The sequence below is a fragment of the Amphiura filiformis genome, chromosome 1, assembly GCF_039555335.1.
Source record: "Amphiura filiformis chromosome 1, Afil_fr2py, whole genome shotgun sequence".
NCBI lineage: Eukaryota > Metazoa > Echinodermata > Ophiuroidea > Amphilepidida > Amphiuridae > Amphiura > Amphiura filiformis.
In genome coordinates this window covers 72,343,822-72,364,918 of record NC_092628.1, presented here as the reverse complement: position 1 = coordinate 72,364,918, position 21,097 = coordinate 72,343,822, and the positions used below count along the sequence as shown (strand labels likewise).

Genomic DNA, 21,097 nt, shown 5'->3' with positions numbered 1-21,097 from the left:
AGCACATGGTCCTACATCACAGTTTTTTGTTGCGTGAATCACTCTATTGTGGACCATCCTTTTAATACTTGAGTATTTGGACAAGCAGAACAGTTTGGACAGGCCCTTTGTCTACCTCTCTGTTTGTAAACAAACAAGGAGGTCAAAATTTTAATTTGAGTAATTTTTTTATAAAATAAACTACACATTAACATGCATGGGGAGTCATGGGTGGCTGGGGGGTATACGAAATTAAATTAAATTAAGACATGCTTTTACTTGAATTTTAATTTCATTTTGAAAATTTGTTTTTCAGATATTCGCATTTAATGTCGAGGTCTTATTTATTAATAATATGTTAATTTCCAATGCATCAATGATTTTACTGGTATACTCTGGTTGCTCTACGAAAAAGGTATAAAAATCAAAACCACTAATCCCTCCAATTACATACTAGCTCCTGCTGATTTCCCATATAGAGCTTTCAACATGGTGTGAAAAGTGTGCCAACAGGTTTCATAATAACATTATTACATAACAATTTTGGATTGTCTACTGTGGTTTATCATTGGGATGGGCTTGTCCAGCCTGGAGTGAAATTGACCAAAGGGGATATTATCAGTAATTGGGCAAAATCCAACTAGATAATTATATTTCATGAAACAGGAGAGTAAGGGGGAATTGGGACTTTATCTTCCTGGGTTTTTTCTTTTGTTTGAATACTCAATTAAGTCAATGAAAGAATTATTTTTGTTTTATTTTTACATGTTGGTGTCAATTTAATTATTTAATTTTGTTATGGTTCAAAATAAGCAGGAGCCATGCGTAATTTTGCCTCGGTTGAACCTGAAATGCCCCTTGTTCCCATGGAAATCTTTGTGACTAGCAGACTAGGGTAACTTTTAATTCAAAATAAATATGATTTTGTGATAATTGCTGATGAAAGCAGTCAATGGAATGACTTCAATGAGTTTGGTCAATGCACAATAGTACTAAGACTTGAGGCCCCAGATGGATTTAGAAAAAATCACTTAAGTTGTTTTTATCATTTCTTTTTTTTCCTAACAGGAAGCAGAGCAATACAACTCTAGTTCTGGACCTGTTGATCTCTATGATGATGTCATCACAGCCCCTGCGGATGCAGGTCCGCCAAATAACCAGCGTGTAAGCAGACATATTTTTATGATTATTTTCAAATATCTTGCTCTACTATCAACATACACTAACTAGACATGTGCCTTTTCTACTATCCAATTTATGATGCTTGTTGTTGTTGGAATAAATTGGTGTTTAAGAAGTAAATCTCTTTTTGATATCTTGACTTCCACTCAGCACCTAAGCTGCCTATCCTGGCAGATTTATAATGCCAATAAACATGTGGATGCATTGATATTTATTGTTGTTAATCATGGTGCAGTGAACAAAGTAGAAGTTATTGTTTTTTATCTTTTGGATGAACGAGAGTATCATCTGATCACTATGTTTGTTTCCTGTTATACAGAGGTATTCAGCTGGTGGTGATGCAGGTCCCCCAGTAAAACCACCTGCCCAAGTGTCTAGGACTTCATCTACTAGCAGTGGCTTCTCACATTCAACCAAGAAGATTGGCCTCTATGTTGGAAACTTAACATGGGTAAGGACATCAACATGTCTGTTGTTAGATAGATATTCAATATTTATTGCCATTCAGTAACAAACTGCATTAATAGAAGGACTCATTTTGTTATGATTTTTACATTGACGTTATCAATATAATAGCATAACATAACATAACAACAGTGCTTAGCATGTAAATCTACAAAAATAATCAAGTATGTGGGCCCTGATTTCCTGAATAAACTGAGTCATCAGGCCTTCACGTTTAGAATTTGGTGGAGCTCGATCAATCACACTCCTGGTTTTGTTGAGGAGCTCGATGTTACGTACCGGAGGATTTTAACATCACCAAAAATCAGTCCTTTTTAAGTTTGAATTTCATTTGTTTTAACAATGTTTACTGTGCAATTCAGAATTTCCACGGCAATATCTGTGCCCAGCCATTATTTACATTGACCGATCTTCAAAACACGCCGCAAATTGAGCGATCCCCGAACCATGCCTCCCCGCACTGCGTGTCGTTCTAATGGAGAAACAAACTTCGCACTTGCATTTTCGGAACGATAATGAGATGACCCGATATGATTTGGGTCTCAAGTCGATTGTCACGCTATTTCGTTCGCAGAGCCTTTACTAGCACGCTCTTTTAAAAGATCGGTATTCAGAGTGACTGATGTGATACAGTTCTTGGAGTATTTATTTTTGACATTTTGTCTGAAATGAGCGTCAGTAAAATAAATTATCTCTTCAAAATAATATTAAACATGAATAAGGAGCGCTGTTATTAACGCTCCTGACTATGCTTTGAGGTGCGCGGTAGGAGCGCCTGCGCGATCGCGCTCCTTAAAAATGAAGGCCTGAGTCATGGTGAACATGAAATAGGGGCATGTCATCAGTCAGCTGATTATGTTATCACATGCCCAAACTCCTGTTGCATAAGAATCCGGGTCCCAGCAAGTCTGACATTTGTGAAAATGATTTCAATGTGCACTTGCATTAGAAGCTAACTATCCATCTCATCACATATCTCAAATTATAGTCAGTCTACTCTAAAGTACAAAGTACCGACGCGGACATACGCATTGTGCCGACTTTGAAGGCACGCATACCTGCTGCAGAGACGCAGTATTACGCACTGTTTACACGCTGTATACACACGCGTTGTCACTTTGTACTTCAGAGAGGACAAACTGTAGCTAGATACAGAAAGTCACCAATGTGGATAAGAGCTATGAACACAAAGGAATATCAGTATGCTCTTGATTTGATTGTGAATTTTAGTGAAATGCATAAGTGAAGGAAAATGTTTAAACATTCCCATTGAATTTTACTCATAAATTTAGGCAAGAATCCGTCCTAATTGACACATGTTTGAATGTTTTATTACTACTTCACAGTGGACAACAGACCAGGATCTAACAGATGCAATCACAGATCTAGGTGTCAATGATTTGATGGAGATCAAGTTTTATGAGAACCGTGCCAATGGACAGTCCAAGGGGTTTGCCGCCATTTTTGTTGGCTCTGATCCATCCTTTAGAATTGTCATGCAAGGATTGCCTAAGAGGTAAAACTATCAAAATCATGCTTAACAACTATCACTTTATATTGAAAGTTTCATGTATGCCCACTACCACTACAGGATGTACACTGCAGCTTAAATTGTGCAGTTTTATTTATAAGTTATCACACTTGAAAGTTTTGAAGATATCAATTAAACAAAGTCATTACAACTTGAGCGTAGCTCTTATTTACCAAATATCATACAGATGGCCAGACAATGGAATGAAAAGAGGAAATGTAATAGTAATTAAGCCATTGAAGCATACTGAGAACTATAATTATGTCAGTGAAACAAACATCAGTGTACTGTAAAAGTATTTATTTTTGTGTGCAAACCTTTAGTGATTACTGGCAGAGGGGACATTTGTGCATGTCGGTATGTTTGCGAGATTCCTGCCTTATTAACAATGTTATAGTGATAAACAGTTCATATTTTGCATTTTTAAATGCGACCTATTAATATACATGATATTTTCTACTTATTATTGCAGAGAGTTGCATGGCCAGTTACCTGTTGTAACACAGTTCAATCGACAAAATCTACAGCAGTTTGAAACAGCCTCTAGAAAAGGTAAAGACTTGTATAACTTGATGATTGGTGGGTCCTATATGTCATTGCACACAGAACTAGTTACGGTATTCATTCCAATAAGCGCCCAGGGCGCTTAACAAAGTCATTTTGGGTGGGCGCTTATTTTATACCTGGTTTCCGTAATTTTTTCGTAAGGGCCGTTTATTAGAGACAATTTTACATATGTTATAAAGGGCTCTGAGATGTTTTAATAGCTTTTCTGATGCAGAAAATGTATTGCAAGTTTACACAGGATTGTAGCCCTCCAGCTATTTCACTGTATCGATGTCTCTCCGTCACTTCAACATTAATGGTATCTTTAAACAAATTGAAAATACCCTAGGTGGGCGCTTATTGGGGCATGGGCGCTTATTGGAATGAATACGGTACTCCATTAGCAGGACTCGTTGAGGTATTATAAAGAGGGTTCTCATGGAGTTTCATAAAGTCATGGAATTTAAATATTTGTAAAAAAAAGTTATGTACTTTTGATTAGAAATTACAGAAATAATAATCATCACAAGACATGGAAAATTCAGGGAAATATTTTGCAAAACTAAGTGAGAATGCAAACTTTTAGTGGAAAAGAGAAAAACAGAAGTGTTGTGTATAAAAGTGGGAAGAAGGTCGGTCCAATCAGGAATGGTTTAAGGCCAATTTTGAGCATACATGTTATTAGGCCCCGGATTGAGATAGAACATAGCTAAAAATCAATTCCAGCATAAACAGGCGGCAGCAATCTAGCTGAATAAGCAACTACAGCAGCCGTAATGAAGAAAAAACCTGCAAAAGTTGCAAGAAATATTACAGTGTACACCAACACATGTCTTGATTCCTTTCTTATTTGCCTCCTTTAGTCCAAGGTGGAACCGATGGAAGACCAGGCCCTCCAACTGGAGAGTATCGAGGAAGAACTGAGAATAAATACAACAACCATGATCAACCCCCTCGTGATCACCATGGAGGCCCTCCAGGTGGTATGGGTCCTGGTGGCCCTCCATTTGGAGGCCCACCAGGAATGGGACCACCTCCAAGAGATCATTTCCAGGGCCCTGGTGGTCCACCAGGTATGGGACCTGGTCCTAGAGGGCCACCACCACCTGGTGGTCCTATGGGGCCACCACCTGGACAGGGCCCACCTCCAGGACAGCAGTTTATGCCAGGTGAGATGATGTTTGCAAGCATAATTGGTTCAATAAAATTGCTTTATATTCCCAAAATTGATTTCTCTCATCTACAATTGAAATCCTACTTAGAATTATTTGTCGATGTGCTAAATACAAAGTGTGCAAAACTAACTTATTTTTTCCAATCCTGTTGTTTTCAGTTCTATTTATCGTTGGTAATAGAGGACATTTGAATTTAGGTTTGTTTTTCGAAAGATGGGTTTCTTTTAAATTACAAGGTGTTGAAGTATTTGAGCACACTTTTTTTGAAGCTTATCAAAAATTGTGTGGAATTCTTTGGTATGTTGACTTGTAGCTGCTCTCAATTCTGAAAAAAAATGTTTGTGAACCCAAGTATTGTAATAATTGATATCTTATAGGTAGAGGCGGACCTCCACCACGAGGCCCACCACCAGGACAGCATGGACCTCCACCAGGCCAAGGACCACCACATAGAGGACCTCCTCCACCACATCAAGGTGGCCCTCCGCCGCACCAAGGGCCTCCTCCAAATCAAGGACCTCCACATGGGCCCCCACACCATGGGCCTCCACCACATGGCCCCCCACATCAGGGGCCACCCAATCAAGGGCCACCACATGGACCCCCACATCAAGGGCCACCCAATCAAGGGCCACCACCTCATGGACCCCCACACCAAGGACCTCCACCACAAGGGCCTCCACACCAAGGACCGCCACACCAAGGCCCGCCAAACCAAGGACCGCCAAACCAAGGCCCTCCAAACCAAGGACCTCCATTTGGGGGGCCGCCACCTCATCCAGGACCCCCTCCACCATACCAAGGGCCCCCAGGGATGCAGGGTCCACCACCTGGTATGCGAGGACCAGCCCCTGGAGAGAGAGGACCCCCGCCACCAAGACCTGGTGGAGTAAGTAGAATGCACGTTTTATTGAATTTTACATGTACATCTATTTATTATTTGGAAATTGAATTATTCACATGGTATAAGTGCTGGATATGAAATGCCACTGTTGTGAATTAATTAAGCTTGTTAAATATATTTCCTGAAATAGACAATTTGTTTATCAAGCAGTCTTACTTTCCAATGCCAATGTAGTTACAGATGATGGACAACAGTATGGGACAAATGATGATAATCACTTTATTATAAGAGACTGTAACTTGGTCTGAGCAGGTGTGACTTGATTGACGCATAGGTCCCCACCCATAGCAGCAGTGAAACAGTCATAAACCAATCGAGGGCATAGTATACAAATATTGACTGCTATGAGGGGCATGGTTAAAATTATAGGCCCAAGGTGATCTCAAAACCATGACTATGCCCCGAGGCGTGCCGAGGGCATAGTCATGGTTTTGAGATCACCAAGGCCTATAATTTTAACCATGCCCAATAAAAAGCAGTCAATATTTGTTTTATATACCAAATCTTAAGATTCTTGTCATCTGTTTGGTTAAAAGCATCGATTTTGGGAAGAGAAATTAATAGTTTCAATGCGAATGGCACACAGATTACAATCTGCGCTTTCTGCGTAATTATAGCGCGTGAAAACATTAACGCGCGTGCGTAATATCATTTACGCTGGGAAAAACGCGCAGTTTGATCGTGGCGCACGTGACCGGTCCATAGTTCATTTCCATGGACCGGTCCATAGTTCATTTTGCGGGCATAGTTAATTCAATGACTGCACTTTCAACCAATCAGATGACAGGAATCTTTATATGAGGTATATAATTCCATTTATATGAGTTGAATGAATACAAAATAGGTTCATGAAGTAAACCAAAATTTGTCATTTGTGAACAAGTACAGTCATTTGGTTACAGGGGTTGGGGCTTTCTGTTTTGTGTCTTTAAAGACAATGTAATTTGTGAGTACATTATGATTACAAATACCTATATCTAGGGTAGCACTACACTAGCTTCCAGGATGAACGCGACGCTCTTGCCCGTAGTGAGCGTAAACACAGACAGATGTGGGATTATGATTGGCTGATTCAGTCATAACAATTAACTACGGACCAGTAATCTGATTGGCCGATTATGTGTCAAAGTTTCACTCGGTGCAGGGTGGGGCTCATAAAGAGAACGCAAAGCCTAGTGTATTTCACTCAATAACAGGGCACTTGGGTTGGGGAGAGCAAGATAGTATCTATCTTCTCTGGAAGCCAGTGTAATACTTGCTCTATGCTTCATAGATATATGATTCCTAAGCAGAGTGTGAGATATTGTTGCACATACCCTGTTTGTCATAATTTGCAATATGTCTTCAGGGCCTACATTTTGTCTTGGTTTGCGAGAATCAAAATCCATCATAGTCACCGCACTTACTGTATGATACAATGAGAGAAGTTGATTCTCGCACCCGAATCTTGCGTTCTGTGATTCACATCGAAATCTAGGCCCTGGTCTCTCTGCAATACTGGAAGTTGACTTGTTTCTTGAATATGACATGTTACCACCAACTTGTATCACATATAGTTAAAAAAACATACTGTGTGTACAAAGGGTTGATTTTAATCATAACTTCTTTCCAGGAATTATTCTACATGCAAATATAAATTGTTCAAGATAAGAAAAAAAGTCAGCAATGTGATTTCTGTAAGGTACAGGAAAAGTCAACGTCTGTCCTTTGAAAAAATAACATATGTGACGTGTCATGTCAAAAACAGACACTTTTGGGCAACAATTTTGAGGTTTTAACATATCTTAAGTATAGAGATATTTTGCTCCACAATGCCATTTCCCCCCAGTAAAATCAGACATTCCTAGGTGAAGATATTGAGTTTGAAAGTTATGGTATTATAAAATTGGAAATTGAGATATCGGCCTTCAAAAATATTATTGACAATTATGTACATGCATACGTACGTACATTGAAAAATGTCTGAAAAAATACAAGATGCCAGTTATATTCCAGTTTGAAACTATCAGACAATAATCAATATTTTAAAACATTATTAGCATCACAAATTTGCAAAAAACCCAAATTGTGAAAAAAATCACCCGGGCAGATTTTTGACTATTTCTCCATCTACGATCCTGCCCAAAAGTGTCTGCTTTCGATATACCACGTCACATATTTGCATTAATAGAAAGGATAAACTGTAGGGAGTCATTCTGTAGAAAGCTGTTTCTTTCACTTATCAGAACAATCCTTGCCATGTATTAGATAGATATAGTATTATAGATACGATTATGTATAAATAATGTTTATTTAGGTTGTGTATGTGTAACTTATTGAATCATTACATATTTAATTGATTTTACATGAAAAATGTTGCTTTTAAATCAATACAGCCCGGACAATGGAACCGGCCACCAAACCAGTTTCAGGTAATATTGCAATACTTGTATTACAAAAAATATATGCTTCTGTACTGTGCATTATATAGATGATTTATTTGATAGATTGTAGCAACAATAGTTCTATTGTCTATTGTACTGTGAAAGTACAATTGCCTGTATATTTTTGCACTGCCCATTGTGTGCTGACACTACTGAAAGAAGACTAGTATATCTTATCTAGTGAAATTTAATTTTGAAAAATATGTAAATAGTAAATGTTTTAACATGCAAGAGGTATAATATTTTCTGAAAGAAAATGTATGCTCTAATATTTAAGCTAAGACCTGCATAATTCTAAAGGAAAGATTGTGTTTAAAGGCTTTTATGTGTATACATTGTAAATAAGTCCATAAGCATAATTATATTGGGAATGTAATAGTGTTAGTACTGTTAAGGATACGGTAGTCAAAACACAGCATTTAGCAAAATATATATCAGAATAACATCTTTCAGTATAATCCGTGTAAGCAGGAATCAATGTATATTTGCGTATAGCAAAACCACCATCAGAATCTTTAATTAGTGTACATTGAATATGTAATTTAGTTACCATTATGGGGTTTCCATGATAATTTTCGACATGTATTGTTGAAGTGAGCAAAACTAAAGTGTTTATTGCAATATACATGAATTGTACAAGTAAGTTAGTAAAATTGTACATATTTGCGCCATTAAATGTAAATCTTTAATGCAGGTAACACTAGTTGATTTACCTTGTAAAAGGTTCAATTCTGTTATTGGCAAAGGGTGCCATTTAGGTCCTCACTTGTCATAGTCATCGTTTGGAAATCAGTCTTATCTTCATGTATTTACCAAACTGATGTTATTGTCAAATGTACAGGTTTCTGCATTAAGTGCACCATTGTCACATGCATATAATCAAGTCATCCAAATATGTTTCATAAATTAACCTACTAGAAAGATCAAAACAATAACCAAGTCATCCAAAAATGTTTCATAATTTAACCTACTAGAAAGATCAAAACAATAACCAAGTCATCCAAATATGTTTCATAAGTTTACCCACTAGAAAGATCAAAACAAGAACGAAGTCATCCAAATAAAATGTGTTTCATAAGCTAACCCACTAGAAAGATCAAAACAATAACCAAGTCATCCAAATATGTTTCATAAGTTAACCCACTAGAAAGATCAAAACAATATGCTCATAGGTATATTACATTATATTCATTAATGTGTCACAAATCATCATAAGTTAAGCCACTGGAATAATCAAAACAATATGCTCATATTACATTATATTCAATAATGTGTCACAATTCAGCTTAAACATGGAATCCATTTTCCCCTTCCCCACTGTTTGTGCAGCCTCCAGGACCAGGTGGACCACCTCCACCAGGGCCTCCAGGACCAAGAGGACCAGGACCCATGCAACATGATCCTAGAGGACCACCTCGACCAGAATGGGACAGAGGACCACCACCAGGTATGTATGTGATTTTTAAACTAGGCAGGGTATGTATTGTAAATATTACAGAATGCAAGTGTTGTTTTAGCCCCTGTCTTGCATCTATTGATTGATGTGACACACAGACCATACCATTTTAAATTCAGGACAAAGAAGCAGGATAATTTAGTTTAAAAATGGTATCTTTATTCTCATTCCTGGGTACTTGTAAACTGTTAAGACAGAATGAGATTAAATTTGTCCTCAAAATTTCACCTGGAAAATTGTGAATTGATGAAAAGTTGCTCTTGCTGCATGTGTTGCTCAAATGTGTTTGTTATCAAACAATTCGAGGCAATATATTGTGACCTTTTTCTTATGTTGAAATTTAAATATAGTGTTTGTTTTGGGCGAGCAAATAAAATTGTAGTTCACCCTTTGCTTGCAAAGTTCTATTTCTTTTATAATTATAGTGAAACTTAATTTATTTGAAGATAAATTTAACACTCTGTTCATTGATTTGTTTTTGTTGCAGGTGGCCCTCCACCAGGCGCACCAGGCGGCCCACCACCAGGAGGTCCGCCACCCCCAGGACAATATGGAGGTCCCCCACCCCCAGGACAATATGGTGGTCCACCACCCCCAGGCCCAGGAGGATTCCCACCAGGTGTCCCACCACCCCAAGGTATGCCTCCTCCACAAGGTCCTCCAGGTGGTCCCCCACCACCAGGAATGCAAGGACCTCCTCCACAAAGACCCATGGCCCCACCCCCACAACACGGTGGACCACCACCTCCAAATTCTGGACCCCCACCTCCACATAGTGGACCCCCACCCCCACAGCATCAACAACATCCTCCACCACACAGTGGACCACCACCTCCTCACAGTGGACCTCCTCCCTCTATTCCTCCACACAGTGGACCACCCCCAACAAGTCAGGCAGCCCCTCCTCCTACTCATGGTGGGCCTCCAGCACCTCATGTTAATCCTGCATTTTTCCCAGGACAGGGTCCTCCTCCTTCAGGGCCATCCCCTGCACCCCAAGCATCACCGGTGAGTACACATAGAAATCACTGCTAGTATAATAAAGTAAGCCAGTAAGAGGAAATTCACATAGAGACCACTCTTGATCACAGAAAATGTCACCAATTGTGAGTTCTGCTCATCCATCTCACCGCTAATGCAAATCATATGAGGCATGATAAAGGGGAATGAGTCGCATGTCGACCCTGGTCGAAAATGAGTTGCATATGTTTCAAAAGAGGACATTTAGAGCTTTCAGAAACTGAAAACCGCATGTTGATACAACTTTCCTTTGCAAAGTTACGTCAATTTATCAATACCTGAAAACAATATTAAAAAAAAAAAAGAATTTAAACACATTTTTTTTGACAATATCTCAAAATCAATATTAGCTTATTTCTTTTGATTGTGTAATTTTCTTATAAGAAATTTGTACATGCAAACTCTTTCACACAAATTATATTGATATATTTATCCCCAATTTCACATTAATATTATTATTATCAATGCAAAGCATAATTAACCAAGCATATTTAAAAGTGATATAAACTACAAAAGTTGTTGCACACAAAGCCATTTGATACATTTTCCTTGTTTTCTTCTTTTCAGGGATATGATCAACAAACCTCTGCACCACCAAGAACTGATCAATACCATCAACCACCACCAGCAGAAAGGTACTAGTTATTTCCTATCATATTTCATTACCGTTTCATAATCATTTCAAATACATAACATTATCACCGCAAGCCATGCAGCAATGCTGAAAGATTTGCTGCACATCAGTGCAATATGTTAAAATATTGAATGTGACACCATTCAGCTAAGAAGAGAATTCGTTAGACTCACAGTACTGGATAAGTTTGTCAATGCTCAGCTGGCCATATTGTTTTAAAGAACATTTTTCCCACAAACCATCTTTTAATAGAAATGTGTGTCAGAATACTTAGTCAACATAGGCAGTACTGATGCCTTCAAAAAGTAAATAGGAAAACATCTTAGTGAGACCTCCTTCAACCACATGTGTGTTATCTGAGTTGTGAAGTACCCAAGTCAAAGTTATCATATAACTATTGATATTTACTTGTTTACAGACATGAACCCCCTCCTCCCGCTGCAGCAGCCCCAGCACCAGCCGCTTTGGGAGAGGCAGAGTTTGAGGAAATCATGACAAGAAATCGTAATGTGTCAAGTAGTGCCATATCTAGAGCTGTTATGGATGCCAGTGCAGGTATGTCAAAATAATGTCTCTAGCGTAACACTTTTGTTAGTAGAATCAACCAGGATGGTAGTCCAAATAGGGAGTCAGAACAGCTAAAGGTACATGCGTGCTTCACTGCAGCAGTTCGCTGCACTGAACACTGCAGGGAATTGCAGTGACTGTGAAATTAGGTGAAACCTATATAATATACAAAATGCTAGTTGTAATTAATCTATCTTTAAAAAAACAAATTATCTTAACTGGATTTCCAGCAGGTATGCTTGAGTTTTATTGTATTATATTTTGACATAGTGTATGTAATTGAATCATTTTAAATTTGAATATTGCACTTGTGGAAGAAACATAAATCATTTGATTTTTATGAAGAGTTAAAAAGCATGTTCAGTCATGTTCAAGGGACTTAATTGCTAATTTGAAGGTTCACCAGTTGTTAGCATTTAGTGTTGGGTATACGCTGTAGAAGTGACGTCATAATCGGATTAACTACCATAGCAATAGATGAATATAATTTTTGAATAGATCGCTCTGCACTACAAGCAGATTGCACTAATCACCTGTGTATGTCAGCAAACATAGATTGAATACAATAACGCTCTTTTCAAAGATACTTATCTTACAGGTGCGAGTGATCAGGCTTTCTTTGACATCTATGGTTCAATGCACCTGTAATGCGTGATCGTTGTAGTGCAGGGCGGTATAGTCAAAATTGAATTCATCTATTGCTATGGTAGTTAATCCGATTAACTACGTCACTTCTACGGCGTATAGGGCTCGATTTAGTGTCAGGTTTAGAGTAGGGTTTAATGTGGAATTTTGAATAAAGATCAGGTTTAGGATTATAGTTCATTTTTTGAAGGTCATTTAACAATATTCTTCTCACATTAATTTTTCAGGTGATTATGCCAGTGCTATAGAAACACTTGTGACAGCTATCTCACTCATTAAACAATCCAAAGTGGCTAATGATGACCGCTGTAAAGTACTGATAGGCTCCCTACAAGATTGCCTGCATGGTATTGAGTCCAAGTCATATGGGTCAGGAGGATCGAGGTAAGGATGTACAGGATCAGGGAGTTTAGCTGCTTACATACCTGAATGTATGCGTGCATTGGGCTGCCATAAAAACTCGATAGTTAGCATATGTGCGTACTATCGAGCGCTTTTAAAACATGCCAACATGAAGAGCCACATCCACAAAAGTGTAAAGGGTTTTGAGCAAATCATCGATACACATAGTTATATATGAACAAGTAAACATGCAAATGTGTGTCTCAACCCCATTAGCTCAGTTGGTAAAGTGCCGGACTTTGGTACAATTTTATGTTTTCAAGTGCTCGATAGTAAGCACATATTCTAGCTATCGAGTTTTTACAGTATTCCAGTTGAAATCCACACCCCCTGTGTGGGACACTAAGGTCACATCTTTCATAGGGGGTTTATGGATTTCAGCTGGAATAGCTCATACTTGTGATGTATATAGGCTCTTACTTTCTGTGTGTACATGGCAATTACACATTTTGTGATGAGTGGTTTTTTTTGGGGGGGTGCACATTTAGGTGTGAGTAGGCACATTAAAATCTGTTGGAATCGCTTTGTTTATGAAAATATTAATGTGCAGAATGTGCAAATGATCTGATAATTCAAGATCATGATATGAAATCCATAAATATTTAGTTTGGAAGTCTTTTACTGAGTGCATAGTTAGACCAATACATTCAATTTTAATTGATCTTAACAGACGTAAAGATCGTAGCTCTAGAGAGCAAGAAGAAGGAAGCAGACATCGCAGCCGAGAGTCAAAAAGCAGTAGACACAAAGAACGAAGAGAACGGTCCAGAAGTAGAGAGTACCGTGAGCGAAGCCGTGACAAAGAATATCGTGACCGTGGTGAACGTGGGGAGAGGGACAGAGACCGAGAGAGGACCGACTACCGTCGTCGTTAATATCCTGTATTTTCTACTGTATTATATATTTGGTAAGTACCATAGTGATAACTTGTAAACAGCATAGTTTAAATAAACTATAACTTGATGTTTTACCCAACAATGTTTCTTTTTGTAGTTGTTTGCTATGGTAGTTCTTTTTGTCACAGGTTTGCTGGTGAATGAAGATAACAACAGTATTGTAGCCTGCAAGGTTGTATGTGTGTGTTTGACAGCAAGATTTGGTTTGTATTTACTGTACTAAAAGTACTGTCATAAAAAGTGGCCCTTCAGAAATATTTGTGGATTTTTTCCCCCAATCTGAGTACAGCGCACTAATGTGTGTTGTAGTGTAAGTACTATTGGTCCAAAAATATCAAAAAAGTTGGCCCATATACGTTTATAAAAAAGGGCTTGTATAAATGTGTGTAACATGTGCACTTAACCATTGCCAATTTTGGAAAAGGTCTATTGGCAACTCAGTCTTTTTGATGTGGGTTGTAGCATGGTTTGAAAGTTTGAATCCACGTTTTAGGCACTTGGCACATGTACTACCAAAAGAAACCAGCTTCCCATAAACTGTTTTTGAGATCAAATTTAAACTATGCAACCAGTTAGTGATCAATATAATGTTGTTTTGTTTCCAGGAAAGTGTTTTCAACTATTCTTTCTTTAATTTTTAACATTTAATCTTTTCCAAGTACTTTTATTTTTCAGCACTCTAAGGTGGCCAGGATGAGAGAATGTTGCAATTTACCACTAGATCTGTACCTGTAACATGTAATTATTGAAAATAACTTGAATATATATTTGCTATCCAAGGAAATAAGTAAATAGTAAACAATGCTTTCAATTCAACTTGTTTTGCTAAACTTTTTCTTGTGTGTATGTACTATGGAATTTCTTTATTGAAGTGCCTTGTTTTAACAGGAGTGTATCCTTCCCCGGAGCAGAAACAATGGCATAGAATTTAAATGTTTTGGGTAATTTACAGAAGTTATAATTGTATGGTATTTTGCTCAACTTGCTTTACCTGTTCAGAATGGTATTCCTGTAAATAATGTATATATGAGACATTCAAGTAAATATCAGTATTACAAATTTGCAATGCATTGTGGTACATTTGAACTCTGACCTTTTGGGAAAATTGCTGTAATTATTCATTTATTATTGACATACTGTAATGTTAATTATTATTATAAAAAATGTTTTATCATGAAAAATGTTTTAAGTAGTTTATGAGATCACAATATTTTTTAATGTTAGTAAATCATTTCAAACAATATTTGGTCAAAAACAATTTTTGCAATAGGTCAGAGTTCAGATACATATACTAAAATTAGCCAAAACCATCCCACAATGCATTCAAAATTTGTAATGCTAATATCTCTTATTTCAAAATATTAAATAAGTAAATTAATTATAAATTTATCTTCTTTTAAAACAAATGGTTCATTTATTTTGCTTGATATGTCACATACACAGCTTCTTCTGTGGAACATACCACAAATAAAAGTTCAATTTGTTTTGGTTTTTTTCAATGTAAATATTTTATATTGTGCGTGCGCATATGCTATCGCTCATTAATTGTACATTTATTTGTAAGATAGCAAATTTGAACTGCAGTACTAATCTTTCTCTTCCAGCAGTGTCAATGCAGAATGTGATAAATATATGCAATCTCAAAATGGTCAGAAATTAATTTCCTCAAAGCGCAGTGTGTACTCTTATTTAATTTAAAGTAAATAAGGTGAGTCTTTGAAAGATTGCAAGTTCCCTTTGCACAGTATTAAAATAATACATGCATGTGGGGGGTGTTTGTGTGTGTGTGAGGAGTTGTGAATGTGTGGAAGAGTCTAGAGGAATCATAATTGTTTTTGTTTGTAGTCAAATTGTGTAATATTAATACATTATTTATAATGTGTAGAGGTGATGAAAATTGTAGAATTTAACTTGATTTAAGCACAATTATTAAAGACAAAATGCAGTGGTCATAACAACTTTACTTACTACTTCAGGTCCTAACTTAACAAGTAAAATGGGCGTCATGCAGACAAGTAAACTAAACCTTAGATGTGAATATCCAGAGCTTGTCATTCAAAAAATAAATTGTCATTGCAGCTATCGTGTAAAGTTGTATATTCCTGAATGTATCAATCAAATGAATAATCTTCACCCACTAAAACATTGTGTACTTTACTAATACTTGTCAAGCTTGTAATACTGAACTGGTGAATTGTAAAAGTACAAGTTGCCCAAATAATTGAATGGCTTTTCAGAGATTGATAGCTGTTGGCATGAAAGTCTGAAGAATTTTAGCTTTAATTTGATGGGACACTATTTGAATGAGTTAAAGAATAGTTATTAGTATAGTACGGTACATGTAAGTTCTATTCCATTCAAAATGCACAGGTCTCTTCATTAATTAGCATGTGCAAAAAAATCAAGTATGCAGTAAATCTTTTTAGGCCATCAATGCCTAGACTGAACAAGCTTCTTGTACTTACTCAAAGGTTGTAAAATTTATCATGTCAGTTTTCAGGAAACTTTGTTCATTTGTCCCATTACAAAAGTATAGAAAGTGTAAATTATTAAAAATTACAGAAATAAAACCGTACATTTTAAAAACTAGATTAAATGGGATTGCTCATTAACTGGAAGATTTTCCGTACATATGGGTGTTTTCACTTTTAGTTGTGTAAAGTGTTTGTAGATCCATTCTGTACGCACAAAAATCAAACCAGCATTTGCCATTTGTGACCAGTTCCCACAAGACCAAGAATTTGTTGGTGTACTTTATTCCTGGGACTTTATTTTGAGATAAAAGCCAAAACATACCCACCCCACAAAACTTGTCAAAATTCAAATATTGATGTATTTTAGATGTTTTTGAAGGTGGTAAATATAGTAGTTATCAAAGCACTGAAGTGCTTAAGAAAAAGATGATTATTATTAGTCAAGAATCACATGTTGAATTTTATTAATCTCCCTTCAATTATTTTTAAATGACTTCAGAAAAAACTTCAGAAAACAAATTGAGAGAGTAGAAAAAATCAGGACTCAGGGGGTTTGAACCCAGGACCTCACGATTACTGGGCATGAGTTATACCACTGGACTACTTGAGTTCACTCAGGTAGTCACTCAGGTAATCATGACGTCCAGCGTTCTTATGCTTGCATCATTTATTTCAGATCCTTGCATATATTAATTATGTCTCGCGTTGTCTTACATCCTGCCAGTGTATCTCAGTGTATGTTCCTAAGTTTTTTGGGAACAGGTCACATGTAATATGTAAAAACATGCCAGGTTACTAAGTGAAGATTTTTATTGAAATTGGATATTAGAATAATTATATTTATCTACTATAAGCTTGCCAGAATTAGTCTTAGTGCTGACATTCTTACACCATTTGATAACTTAAAATGAACTTGAAAAATTACTTCAAATGGTCTCAGAACCTTTTTAGCACTGGTGACTTATAATGTTTAAGGCAATTAATTTGTGTATACAACAGAGGCCCTCGGGTGTGTTGGTGAGGCTACTCTTTATAAAGAAATTGTTAATAAATAAATAAATATGCTAATTACCTTTCTGAGAATCACAAATGAAATTTTAGTCATTGCTAGTTTCAGCTGGCAGTTTATATTTATATTTTCAATGAAGCAATCAGTTGATCTTTTAGTCAGCTGATTGCTTCAGAAGTCACGTTGATATCATTTAGTCAGGTATGGTAGCTTTGAAATGAAAACAGAATTTTTAAAACTTTGAATCATGATATTTTTTTATAGCCAAGTATCACTTAAAATGTAGATAATATAACAAGGACCAACATTTTAACATCCATAATTAAATTTTCAAGCTTACTATTCAGCAATCTTGATGTGTTTGATAATCAAATTTGTATAATTTTGTCTTTGTTTACATAAGAATATTCACTGTTACCATAATGTAAAATTTGAAGTGGTACAGTTAGAATACAAAAAAAAAACTGAATTATATTTGTTAAATATAAGGTCATATTCAAAGTTCTTTTATAAAACTGTAGTAGATTGATTTCAGTTGATTGCATCAGTAATATTTAAGTTGGTATAATATCAGTTATAAAAGTGGGAATTTCTATTACGGGAGCTTCTTTATGTTTGTTACTAAAACAAACAATAAAAAGATCTACCCACTTGTAAGAATTCTTGTTTAATGTACTGCAATCCATTATGTAAGAACGCTAAAAAATCTTGCTTCCTTTATATTTTTATATGGTGTTTTTGTACTTGCTTTTAAATTTAAGTAAAACATTTTAGATTAAAATTATTGATTGCAAACATCTTAACTGATTCATTTGCTTGCACCCAACGTCCATCATGGATAAGTGATCATTCGACATTCGTTGCTTCAGATTGACTTCATATTTTTCCTTAATATGATTTGGTGGGAGCCAGAATTTGCATTTTATTTGAAATTGGGAAAATGGGATGCACTGAAAATGTTGTTTCAGCTGAAAAGGGAATAAACTAAAACCTAGTTCATTATGATCTCACTGTTACGGTTGGTGTGTTTGTGCGTTTATGCATTAGATTAGATAAATAGCAATCACATTAATTCTGTCCTTTATTGCATTCAGTAGACTTGCGCCAATATCCTGTACCTTTTTGTCAACATTTTACAATCAATTGAACTTGATACCTGTTGCATATTTAAGAACAGTTTTTATTAAAGTTAAATATAGTGTACTATCAATTTGAGACCATGGATAGAGTTGAATGATGATACTCTCTACACAAATTTTGATAGGTTAAAATGTTTAAGATCAGGACTCGGATAGCGACATTTGCACAGTATTTTTTGTGGGACCTGAGAGCCCATCAGACATACTGAATTGCATTCTAAATATGAGGAATGTCCTTCTGATATCAATTTTGGTATTTTGAAATTGGTGAGATAAAACAAATTTTATGACAAATTATTAAAAAGTTATATTTTTGAGATTTAACAGTTCTCAAAGTAAACTGTATAAATACTTAAAGTGTATGTAGCTTCAATATGAAAGGTCAAATTTGTCAAATTATGGTCAGCTTTTCATCCCAGCTATGTACACTTTTTAAGTACAGTACATGTCATTAGATTTAGACAGTATACTTTGAGGACTGTTAAATGTCAAAAATATCAATTTTTAATAATTTGCCATAAAATTTGTATTATATCACCAATTTTTTTATGCCTCCACCGCGAGGCATACTGTTTTTGCAATGTCCGTGCTTCCGTCCTTCCGTGCTTCCGTCCGGATGCGATATCTCGGGCATGGATGGGCGGATTGACTTCAGATTTTCAGGATAGGTGGGTCATGGTCAAAAACTCTGGCTACTTTTTTTGGGGTGAGGTTCAAGGTCATATACTGAGGTAAAAGGTCATTTGAGGTCAGAGGGCCCATTTTCATTATTTACCTCTTTTCTCAGAGACTGGGGTCGACGTTCCTCAAACTTGGTGGGTGGGTGCATCTTGACCCCAGACAGAACAAGTTTATATTGGTTAGTGGGTCAAGGTCTCCTGAGGTCATGCAGGGGTCATCTGAGGTCAAATTAGCAAAAATAGTCATATGGCCATGAAACTTGGTAGGTACAATCAACATTTAGAGCCAAATTTTGGAAGGTCATTTTGGGGTCATCTGGGGTCACCCAGGGGTCATCTGAGGTCAAATGAGTAAAAACTGTCGTATGGGCATGAAACTTGGAGGGTACAGTCAACATTCAGAGCCTAATTTTTTGAAGGTCATTTTGTGGTCATCCAGGGTCACCCAGGGGTCATCTGAGGTCAAATTAGTAAAAACTGTCGTATGGGCATGAAATTTGGTGGGTACAGTCAATATTCAGAGCCAAATTTTTGGAAGGTCATTTCGGGGTCATCTGAGGTCATCCAGGGGTCAAATTAGTAAAAACTGTCGTATGGGCATGAAACTTGGTGGGTACAGTCAACATTTAGAACCAATTTTTTTGGAAGTCATTTTGGGGTCACCAGGGGTCATCTGAGGTCACATTAGTAAAAACTATTGTATGGGCATGAAACTTGGTGGGTACAGCTAACATTTAGAGCCAAATTTTTGGAAGGTCATTTTGGGGTCACCAGGGGTCATCTGAGGTCAAATTAGTATAATTACTATATGGGCATGAAACTTGGTGGGTACAGTCAACATTTAGAGCCAAATTTTTGGGCGGTCATTGAAAGGTTGTTTTGGGGTCATCCAGGTGTCATCTAAGGTCAAATTCAGTGTCCTCTTTTAGGCTTGAAGCTTTGTATCAACTTGTGAATTCCACATCACTCCCTTTGGTGGAGGCATCACGGTCGACGCTGTGCGTCGAAAACCGCGACATCCGAGAACCGCGGTCCATCTAGTTTAAATCTATTTTGTAGTTATTTGATATCAGAAGGACATTCATTATATTTAGAATGCTCTTTGATGTGTCTGATATGCTCTCAGGCCCCACAAAAAATACTGCGCAAAGGTGGGTGACCTTAAAATGGTATATTATTTCATATTTGATGTTTATTTCTTATGAAAAAAAAACCCACAAATTATCTGGTTATTAAATTTAATAATAGTATTGGTGGTTGGTGATTTTACAGTCACAAAATAGTCCAATTTATAAGACTTAAACTAAGCAATAAAATACTTAAGTGATAAATACCCTCATAGAATGCATTGTACTTTGTTTCCGCTCAAGTTTAGACATTTGTGCTTTTTGCGGTTGCGCCACAAGTGTGTCCTTGTAAACATGTGGATATGCTCTGCAAGAATAGGTTGGCTCATATGATTCAATACTCCAGCCAGTAACATAGTAGTTGGGTGATCTAGAGCAATTCCGTGACCGTGGAGAGCGAAGGTTCGTTTCTCAGTGGATTTGTCTTCTATGACGGTTAATAAAAAATTTTAGCGGGGTGCCCTCGCGAAAGTGTGGGCGAATCCGTGAGAGCCCGAAATCCAAAATGGCACCGTCGGCCATTTAAAAAAATATTTTTTCATTGGTTTGGCCTACAATGCTGTTCAGTATATGTTTTCTGAGGTTTTTGGGTCGAGGAATTCATATCTGATGTCGATTTTGTGATATGACCAACTTTTGACCTTCAAATCCAAGATGGCCGCCGATTTACAGCTCAGAAAGGTTAAATTGTCACATTTGTCCTATAGCCTTCATAATAGGCTCTAATTAAAGTTCTCATCATGTCAAGTTGAGTGATTGTCTCTAAAAACTACCAGTGATAATGATTTTACCTAATTTTGACATTCAAATCCAAGATGGCCGCCGATTTTTAGCTCAGAAAGG

The 21,097-nt window shown here is 36.8% G+C and overlaps 1 protein-coding gene across 2 annotated transcripts in view; it reads left to right on the top strand.

Moving 5' to 3' along the window:
• LOC140152817 (uncharacterized) overlaps window positions 1–21,097 on the top strand; it is a 41,842-nt gene that overhangs the window by 5,772 nt on the left and 14,973 nt on the right. Inside the window, exons 2-14 of one of the 2 annotated variants that reach the window (XM_072175328.1) lie at window positions 1,048–1,143; window positions 1,481–1,612; window positions 2,973–3,142; window positions 3,630–3,709; window positions 4,567–4,872; window positions 5,256–5,767; window positions 8,158–8,193; window positions 9,535–9,652; window positions 10,149–10,669; window positions 11,249–11,316; window positions 11,734–11,870; window positions 12,755–12,911; window positions 13,600–13,836. In XM_072175328.1, the coding sequence (XP_072031429.1) occupies window positions 1,048–1,143; window positions 1,481–1,612; window positions 2,973–3,142; window positions 3,630–3,709; window positions 4,567–4,872; window positions 5,256–5,767; window positions 8,158–8,193; window positions 9,535–9,652; window positions 10,149–10,669; window positions 11,249–11,316; window positions 11,734–11,870; window positions 12,755–12,911; window positions 13,600–13,804 (2,538 nt within the window). In that variant the 3' untranslated portion in view covers window positions 13,805–13,836. The remainder of the gene's footprint in view (window positions 1–1,047; window positions 1,144–1,480; window positions 1,613–2,972; window positions 3,143–3,629; window positions 3,710–4,566; window positions 4,873–5,255; window positions 5,768–8,157; window positions 8,194–9,534; window positions 9,653–10,148; window positions 10,670–11,248; window positions 11,317–11,733; window positions 11,871–12,754; window positions 12,912–13,599; window positions 13,837–21,097) is intronic. The other variant, XM_072175337.1, reaches the window with a different exon arrangement.